Source organism: Pocillopora damicornis, chromosome 13 (assembly GCF_964200805.1).
Source record: "Pocillopora damicornis chromosome 13, jaPocDami1.2, whole genome shotgun sequence".
Classification (NCBI taxonomy): Eukaryota; Metazoa; Cnidaria; class Anthozoa; order Scleractinia; family Pocilloporidae; genus Pocillopora; species Pocillopora damicornis.
Window position 1 is genome coordinate 7,728,198 of NC_142682.1, and position 10,015 is coordinate 7,738,212.

Genomic DNA, 10,015 nt, shown 5'->3' on the forward strand with positions numbered 1-10,015 from the left:
GCAATATGATGATAGCGCGGGCTTCTTAAATATTTCTCTTAAGCTTAGTTGGTTTTGAATATGAGGTGCCATTTCCCCATCTTTGTGCTCTTAAAGCTGGGTGAAGCCGGTCTTTATTGTGTCATCACCCATAGTAACACATTCGATTACCTTCTGTATTTGAAAAATCTTTCTTGATACTGCTTGTCTGGCCCACGTGAGGGAGGGAGCACCGAAGAAACCCTGAGCTTCTTAAAATTAGCAAATTAGTAGCAAATCGAGTTCAGGGAACCACCTAAAGCGTACACTCGCAATGAGATAGAAATACAGTTGTCACCGGCTTAACTTGAAAAATTAAACCGTGGAGGACATCACGGTTCTTGGAGTATTTAGTCTGGCCTCTTCGCGTGTATTTGCCTGCATAGCTTAATTTTATATTTTACAAGAGGGATAGAAGAGGATCACCGAAATCAGTGGGGGAAATTTTTTTTTTGTTTCTCAGTTTTAAAAATCAGGAAAGTCGAAATATGATTCGATGCAGAAATTTATTAATCCACCATCCCAGAAGGCTGCTCCATCCCGGAATTATTCAACGGTAGGAAACTGTGATTGGTCAATATGCGATAAGGACCAGTTTCTGCGTAACACTGAAAGAGCACTGACTGATTGAGACTAAATGTGTGTAAAAATATTTACCGACACGTCTGTTTCTCAATTTACCTGAGCTTGGCAATGGATACAAAAATTCCAGTTATCGATTTGGCTAACCTTGAAAAAGGCCAGCCGACCGTAGAGCAGACGATAGCAATTGGAAAAGCTTGTTTGGAGTTTGGCTTCTTTTACGTCGTCAACCATGGAATCGGGGAAGAACTAAAAGGAAAAGTCTTTGAAAAACTATGGCAATTTTTAATCTCTCGACTGAGAAAAAAGGAGAAATTCACAGACATAACGGTTTCCGTGGATATTTTACGAAAGGAGAAGAGCACAGCATTGAGTATGGCTGCGTTGAGTGGAAAGAAGGGATATATTATTTTCGTGAATTTAACAACGTACCACAGGGAAGAAGAGAAAGAGTTTTCTGTGGCTCTAACCCTTCGCCGAAGGATGAATATGTCCCGAGATTCCAGACAGTAATATGGGAGTACTTTGAAAAGACTCAGGCATTGGCGTCGAAATTGCTGGGCTGCATGGCGATATTTTTAGGTTAGTACTGCAGAAAATTGAAATTTGTTAGTCGGAGACGTGCTGGCCGCTACGTGACGGAATGCTTGAACAGGCCCTCTTTGGCTAAGATTTTATCGGCAGGGTTCCAAGTACAAAAAAAGTTCTTTTCACCGGTGAATTTTCACATTAAGGTCCTCTCTGAACTCAAACGTAGTGATTTCGAGAGTTGAACGAATAGAGTACGTGCCAGTTGCACTCACTGAGGTCATTTGTACTTTACATTCCAGTTATACGTGATCTCTTTGATACTTGCAAAATTTTCATTTTCTTGTGAATGAGTATGGTTGCCTATCTCCTATTCCCTCTCTCGGTGTGAAATGAGTACCGGGTATTAACTTTTCTCTCACGAGTGACCGAGACAGAATTTCTCCTTACAATATCAATGTAAAATCAAGCAGACGCGTGATTTTGAGAAATCTAAATTAAGGGTTACTAATTGATACAATACCAAATTCTCTTAACTAACATCACCAGAGTTGTATGGCAGACAGTAAGGAGAATTACTAATGAGATGTTAAGAGTGAAAGGGTTGGGCAATGATACCTGACAAACCTCTCTGTTTGTTTACTCTTTTGCAGGCCTGGAAAGGGATTTTTTCAACAAGGAATTCACTAATGATCCATTTGCTCAAATAGCTATGTTTCACTACCCTCCCCACCCTACATCAAAAGATGACCCAGAGGTGTGGGGAGTGGGGAGACACACTGATTATGGCATGCTTACAGTTCTTCTCCAGGATGATGTAGGTGGACTTGAACTGGAGACCAAAGATGGACTGTGGATGGATGTTCCCCCAGTTCCAGGCTCTCCCGTCATTAACATAGGAGACATGGTAGAGATCTGGACAAATGGGGCTTTTAAGGCCTCTCCCCACAGGGTCAAACTGTCAGCAACTAATCATAGGCTTTCAGTTGCAATGTTTTATGAGCCAGGGTTCGAGAGTGTTATCTCACCCATTCCTGTTGACAAAGCTCTAATTCCTTTAGAAAAATCTATGGCAAAGCCCTCTTTGACGTTTCCAATACGCTATGGTGATTACGTTCTGAGTAAATATTGCAGCATCTTACCAGAGAATAAGCCATAACATAAAATATGTAACACATGTAAAGATACAGTTCTAGATAATTTGTTGCTTTTTATAAGAATAACTCGTGATTTATGAAGTGAATTATAGGATTATTAATGCACTCTGTTGCCAAGTATTGTAGCTACCCCCAAAAAAACAAAAAAAAAATAGAAAAAAAAATAGAAAAAATATTTAAGCTGCATTCATTTGTAACTGTTGATAACAGCTTGCACAGCCATTACCAAATTTAAATTTGTTGAATTTTCCCCCTCTTGGATGAAAGATAGGCCATGACAGATTTCCCTAATCTGCTCCCATCTAGTATACTCTGCAATTTAGTGTGCTTAGTGAGAGAAAAATCAATAAACCTTTGCAGAAATAAAACAAAAATATGAAGAAAAGACTTACACCACCTTACACACAGGCAAATGTTAAACCTATAACCTGCCAGGTGGATTTTAAGGCAATTGAAAATTTTCATGCAAAATTAACCACAAGGGTTAGAAAGCAATTTATTTTCCCTTTGGCAGGCATAATTTTTGCTAACAAGTGCTCAGTTTTTTCTTGGTTGAAAATTATAGCTGCATGGTGTGGGACAATAAAAGTTACTTTTCCATTTCCCCACCCCATCATTCATTCTTACTTTAACTCAATTACATTGCCAGTGAAATGAACAAATGCAAGGTTGCAACATTAACTTACCTTGACATCTGCATTGAAGGGTTAGTCAAGACCAAAAAAATAAATGTTTCCCTTTCCCAGCCTTTTGTATGGTGTAGAGTATTCATAGGTCAAGTGATTCCTCTCATTGCCCTTATTCAACTGTCTTTTATTCAGTGACCAAGATAGTATATTTACCATAGGATACTGACAATTAGTTATTTGCAGTGCTTTCAGTAAGATTTGAAGTAGGTGGCTACCTCGGTAAAGCACTCGCCGGAGGATAATATGAAAAACAATTTCGATCTCATCAGCCCATTAGTTCCATTAGAGTAAAATTGCTTCAAACAGAGTTTTCTGCGGCGAACTTTGGTAAATGATCGTTAAATACTGGTCTCCTTTGTAACAACTGTTTAACTGATTGTTTATTTCTAATCAAAATCTTCCATTTGCTGCCTTGCAAACCTGCTGCCCGAGTTTCACACAAAAAGTCCTCTAAAAGGACATGTGATTACTGGTTACTGAAATTTTAGTCCGTATGTTCTTGCAAGCTTAAAATCTTATTTTTCCAGGAAATTTGGTTTACAGTATAACAAGGCAGTACCAGTACCACGTCTCGTTCCACACGTGAAGGAGTTACTATATCCATTCCAACATGGTTTTTAAAAGGGAAGGTCTCGTGTCGCGCAACTCTTAGAAGCTTTTTATGATATCAGTGGCGTGCTGGACCGTGGGATTGAAACTGATATTATCTATCTTGACTTTGCCAAGGCTTTTGACTCTGTATGTCCCGCTAAGCTGGTATCCAAGTTATCAACCTTTGGAATAAAGACCCTTTACTAACTTGGTTTCACTCATATCTAACTGGGAGGAGTCAGAGAGTGGTGATAAATGGAACGTCTTCTAGATGGACCGCTGTAGGGTCAGGTGTCCCGCAAGGGTCACAATTGGGACCGATACTGTTCTTACTATTTGTTAATGACATGCCTAATGTTGTCACCAGTGGAACAACGGCTATGTTTGCAGATGACTCTAAATGTTACAAGGTTACTAACCACCATTCTGATTACTTGCATCTGCAGCAGGATTTAGATGCGCATTCAAATTGGTCTTTGCATAATGAGTTGTTTTTTCAGCCTACTAAGTGAAGCAATTTGAGAATTTCTAGGAAGCGCCTTAGTCCTCCTCGCAGCTATATTTTAAATGGTATTAATGTGGAGTTGACACAGCCAAAAAAGATCTAGGTATTATGATTGCAAATGACACCTTTTGGAAAGATCACTTTGTCATGATTGTAGCTAAAGCTAATAGGATGCTTGATTTTCTCAAAAGGAACTGCACTGGTATTGTTGGTAGTACGGTACTTTTGCGTCTTTACTGCTCTTTAGTGCGCTCTCATTTTTGTTTTTGCTCTCAGTTATGGGCCCCTCAGTCAAGTACCAGCAATTTAATCCTATTTGAAAACATACGAAGGAGAGCTACTCATTTTATCTTAAGGAATAGTAACCTATGTTATAAGGCTCATTTAATCAAGCTTAAGTTACTACCACTAAGTTACTGGTTAGAATATCTTGAATTGGTTTTCTTTTTTAAGTGCCTTCATGGGCTTATAGATTTCACTCATGAATTTAGTTATTATTTTTCTTTTCTAAAGGGCAACACGCAATGTGCTTCATCAGGGCTGCATTTAAAGTTAAATGCCTGTCGTACGTCTTCCTTTCGAGACTTCTACTTCAACAGAATATCTTTGATGTGGAAAAGTTTTCCTAAAAATATCAAGGATTCAGACACTATAAGCTCTTTTAAAAGTAAACTCAAGTCGTTTTATTTTACTAAACTTTTGAATGCTTTTGATAGAGACAATTTTCGTTCTTTTAAATTAATTTGTCCTAAGTGTCGCAGTGTGAATACTTCTTCTGTCTGTACTTGTTAAGTTAAGTTAAGTTGTTAATTTGTATACTTTAGAATGTTCTGTGTAATTTAGATTATTTGAATTGTAGTTTAGTCAGATCAGGGAAGGGATCTTTTTTCGGGATATTTCTTTCCGGGATATTTTTTACGGGGCTGGGTGTGGGTGTATTAACCAAGTAGGGGACTTATGTTCTATTGTTATGCACCTGTACTTGTACGAATCCATTAAATAAATAAAATAAATAAATAGACCTCTTAGTCTCTTGCTTCGAACGCTAAACGCACTTTTTGTGATTGCAAGTTTTTATTTTGTTTTTGTTTTGTTTTTTGATGTGTTGCGTTTTGTTGGTTACTGAGTGAAATTAAAGATTTGCAGCAGTGACTTCTACCAGTTTTATTTTCTGGAAAAACCTAAGCATTTTTCATTTCTGCAAAATTGTTCATGTACTGTTTACAAAAGATAATTAAATTAAATCAATCAGCCAATGAATTTAGCTGTTTCCACGACTCGTGTTTCATGTGATCGTAAACAATCATCGTGTAGTCATCGTGTCTAAAACGTAGCTCTTTTGAACCTTCCTTACATCTAGAGAAATCGAGATCATAGAAACTGACGTCCAGCAAGATGAAAGGACTACAAACAGGTGAACTAAATTTACTTTATGATATTCTTGCTTAGGGTACATGGTTGAGCAGGTAGGCTTGAGTCTCTTCCCCCATAATAGTAAAATTTGGTTGATTATTTATGGAAGTCCGTGGAGGTAGTCTGCAGGGTAGTCAGCAGAGTAGTCCGTGGGGTAGTCCACAGAGCGGGGGTCAATGGGTAGTCCACAGAGCAGGTGTCAGTCTTTTCAACTCTCCCGTAAGCCTTTTTACATGTAGGGAAGGTCACCTTTCTTGACAGGCCTCCCCTCCGGGAGGGTCTACAAAGGGTACGTATGGGGGGAGGGGGGTGGAAAAGGGTTTGTAAGTGATGTATAATTAAGCCAAAAACTAATAAGTGACACATGAGTTTTACGGAGAGGCAATAGTCTACAAGGTAAAAAGGTGAGATGTGAGTTTTTTCCATCCCTTTCAAATTTGTGATCATGAAATACTGTTTAACTAAAGCAGGTGTAAACCCCCCCCTTATCCTCAATATCTTTTCTTCAGGGTTAACTTTTTCCTTCATTAAGCCTGTGAAAGCTAAAGATTAGGTTAACCCCCTAGTTGGGTCAGGTTTAAGGCTAAGAGATCACTGTTACACTCCCTATCACAGAGATTGTACATATTTGAGCAGAGAAATTCCATAACTTTCCATGATTTTTTTCCATAACTTTTAGAAAAATTCAATGAGCTAAGTTGAGCAAGTGTGCTGATTGGTTCACTCCAAACAACACACAAATTTGCATAAATGTCATGCAAGTTTGCAGTGTACACAAAAATGTGCACAAGTGTAGATCTTGCAACACACCCTAATGTAGAATTTAATTCTACCGAAATTAAATCTTACTTTGGATCTGCATTGCTTGGCACTTACAGATAACCTGCTGATTTCCATGACTTTCCATGATTTTCCAGGAACCAAACCTAAATTCCACCACTTTCAAGGCCTGGAAAATAAAATAATAAAATTCCATGACCTACCATGTTTTCCACAACCCACTCCCAGATCAGATTTGAAATTCTCCTTACTGCCAACCGTACAATTCTTATGATCTTAGTTCAGAGAATTTATTACTGGATCGACGAATTATCCAAAATTGATATTTTTCTTTATTCTCATCACTTATCTGGTTCATATCGTATTGATATTCGTATTCATATCGTATTGAGATTTTTTTTTTTTTGTTTCTCAGTTTTAAAAATCAGGAAAGTCGCAATATGATTCGATGCAGAAATTTACTAATCCACCATCCCGGAAGGCTGCTCCATCCCGGAATTATTCAACGGTAGGAAACTGTGATTGGTCAATATGCGATGAGGACCCGTTTCTGCGCAACACTGAAAGAGCACTGACTGATTGAGACTAAGTGTTTGTAACAATATTTACCGACGCGTCTGTTTCTCAATTTACCTGAGCTTGGCAATGGATACAAAAATTCCAGTTATCGATTTGGCTAACCTTGAAAAAGGCCAGCCGACCGTAGAGCAGACGATAGCAATTGGAAAAGCTTGTTTGGAGTTTGGCTTCTTTTACGTCGTCAACCATGGAATCGAGGAAGAACTAAAAGGAAAAGTCTTTGAAAAACTATGGCAATTTTTTAATCTCTCGACTGAGAAAAAAGGAGAAATTCACAGACATAACGGTTTCCGTGGATATTTTACGAAAGGAGAAGAGCACAGCATTGAGTATGGCTGCGTTGAGTGGAAAGAAGGGATATATTATTTTCGTGAATTTAACAACGTACCACAGGGAAGAAGAGAAAGAGTTTTCTGTGGCTCTAACCCTTGGCCGAAGGATGAATATGTCCCGAGATTCCAGACAGTAATATGGGAGTACTTTGAAAAGACTCAGGCATTGGCGTCGAAATTGCTGGGCTGCATGGCGATATTTTTAGGTTGGTACTGCAGAAAATTGAAATTTGTTAGTCGGAGACGTGCTGGCCGCTACGTGACGGAATGCTTGAGCAGGCCCTCTTTGGCTAAGATTTTATCGGCAGGGTTCCAAGTACAAAAAAAGTTCTTTTCACCGGTGAATTTTCACATTAAGGTCCTCTCTGAACTCAAACGTAGTGATCTCGAGAGTTGAACGAATAGAGTACGTGCCAGTTGCACTCACTGAGGTCATTTGTACTTTACATGATTCCAGCTATACGTGATCTCTTTGATACTTGCAAAATTTTCATTTTCTTGTGAATGAGTATGGTTGCCTACCTCCTATTCCCTCTCTCGGTGTGAAATGAGTACCGGGTATTAACTTTTCTCTCACGAGTGACCGAGACAGAATTTCTCCTTACAATATCAATGTAAAATCAAGCAGACGCGTGATTTTGAGAAATCTAAATTAAGGGTTACTAATTGATACAATACCAAATTCTCTTAACTAACATCACCAGAGTTGTATGGCAGACAGTAGGGAGAATTACTAATGAGATGTTAAGAGAGAAAGGGTTGGGCAATGATACCTGACAAACCTCTCTGTTTGTTTACTCTTTTGCAGGCCTAGAAAGGGATTTTTTCAACAAGGAATTCACTAATGATCCATTTGCTCAAATAGCTATGTTTCACTACCCTCCCCACCCTACATCAAAAGATGACCCAGAGGTGTGGGGAGTGGGGAGACACACTGATTATGGCATGCTTACAGTTCTTCTCCAGGATGATGTAGGTGGACTTGAAGTGGAGACCAAAGATGGACTGTGGACAGATGTTCCCCCAGTTCCAGGCTCTCTCATCATTAACGTAGGAGACATGGTAGAGATCTGGACAAATGGGGCTTTTAAGGCCCCTCCCCACAGGGTCAAACTGTCAGCAACTAAGCATAGGCTTTCAGTTGCAATGTTTTATGAGCCAGGGTTTGAGAGTGTTATCTCACCCATTCCTGTTGACAAAGCTCTAATTCCTTTAGAAAAATTTGTGACAAAGCCCTCTTTGGCGTTTCCAATACGCTATGGTGATTACGTTCTGAGTAAATATTGCAGCATCTTACCAGAGAATAAGCCATAACATAAAATATGTAACACATGTAAAGATACAGTTCTAGATAATTTGTTGCTTTTTATAAGAATAACTCATGATTTATGGAGTAAATTATAGGATTATTAATGCACTCTGTTGCCAAGTATTGTAGCTACCCCAAGGAACTGCGCTGGTATTGTTGGTAGTACAGTGCTTTTGCGTCTTTACTGCTCTTTAGTGCGCTCTCATTTTTGTTTTTGCTCTCAGTTATGGGCCCCTCAGTCAAGTACCAGCAATTTAATCCTATTTGAAAACATACGAAGGAGAGCTACTCATTTTATCTTAAGGAATAGTAACCTATGTTATAAGGCTCATTTAATCAAGCTTAAGTTACTACCACTAAGTTACTGGTTAGAATATCTTGAATTGGTTTTCTTTTTTAAGTGCCTTCATGGGCTTATAGATTTCACTCATGAATTTAGTTATTATTTTTCTTTTCTAAAGGGCAACACGCAATGTGCTTCATCAGGGCTGCATTTAAAGTTAAATGCCTGTCGTACGTCTTCCTTTCGAGACTTCTACTTCAACAGAATATCTTTGATGTGGAAAAGTTTTCCTAAAAATATCAAGGATTCAGACACTATAAGCTCTTTTAAAAGTAAACTCAAGTCGTTTTATTTTACTAAACTTTTGAATGCTTTTGATAGAGACAATTTTCGTTCTTTTAAATTAATTTGTCCTAAGTGTCGCAGTGTAAATACTTCTTCTGTCTGTACTTGTTAAGTTAAGTTAAGTTGTTAATTTGTATACTTTAGAATGTTCTGTGTAATTTAGATTATTTGAATATTAGTTTAGTCAGATCAGGGAAGGGATCTTTTTTTGGGTTATTTCTTTCCGGGATATTTTTTACGGGGCTGGGTGTGGGTGTATTAACCAAGTAGGGGACTTATGTTCTATTGTTATGCACCTGTACTTGTACTTGTACTTGTACGAATCCATTAAATAAATAAAATAAATAAATAGACCTCTCAGTCTCTTGCTTCAAACGCTGAACACACTTTTTGTGATTGCAAGTTTTTATTTTGTTTTTGTTTTGTTTTTTGATGTGTTGCGTTTTGTTGGTTACTGAGTGAAATTAAAGATTTGCAGCAGTGACTTCTACCAGTTTTATTTTCTGGAAAAACCTAAGCATTTTTCATTTCTGCAAAATTGTTCATTTACTGTTTACAAAAGATAATTAAATTAAATCAATCAGCCAATGAATTTAGCTGTTTCCACGACTCGTGTTTCATGTGATCGTAAACAATCATCGTGTAGTCATCGTGTCTAAAAAGTAGCTCTCTTGAACCTTCCTTACATCTAGAGAAATCGAGATCATAGAAATTGATGTCCAGCAAGATGAAAGGACTACAAACAGGTGAACTAAATTTACTTTATGATATTCTTGCTTAGGGTTCATGGTTGAGCAGGTAGGCTTGAGTCTCTTCCCCCATAATAGTAAATTTGGTTGATTATTTATGGAAGTCTGTGGGGGTAGTCTGCAGGGCAGTCAGCAGAGTAGTCTGTGGGGTATTC

General features: G+C 38.2%; 1 protein-coding gene, 1 long non-coding RNA gene and 1 pseudogene across 3 annotated transcripts; 2 read left to right on the forward strand and 1 right to left on the reverse strand.

The window, feature by feature from the left end:
- The first annotated feature begins 605 nt into the window (after window positions 1–605).
- On the forward strand, window positions 606–2,659 carry LOC149035310 (putative iron/ascorbate oxidoreductase DDB_G0283291; annotated as a pseudogene). Its single transcript, XR_016182536.1, has 2 exons — window positions 606–1,182; window positions 1,782–2,659. The product of XR_016182536.1 is annotated as a putative iron/ascorbate oxidoreductase DDB_G0283291 (transcript).
- Window positions 2,660–4,361: 1,702 nt separating this feature from the next.
- LOC149035311 (uncharacterized) lies at window positions 4,362–7,046 on the reverse strand. The gene is made up of 2 exons (XR_016182542.1): window positions 6,897–7,046; window positions 4,362–6,432 (listed from the first exon to the last, which is right to left on the reverse strand). It is a non-coding gene; the product is annotated as an uncharacterized LOC149035311 (long non-coding RNA).
- Window positions 6,684–9,464, forward strand: LOC149035312 (1-aminocyclopropane-1-carboxylate oxidase-like). The gene is made up of 2 exons (XM_089192304.1): window positions 6,684–7,380; window positions 7,983–9,464. Exons 1-2 carry the CDS (start codon window positions 6,909–6,911, stop codon window positions 8,486–8,488), a joined length of 978 nt encoding a protein of 325 aa, XP_089048430.1. The 5' UTR covers window positions 6,684–6,908; the 3' UTR covers window positions 8,489–9,464.
- Window positions 9,465–10,015: the final 551 nt, after the last annotated feature.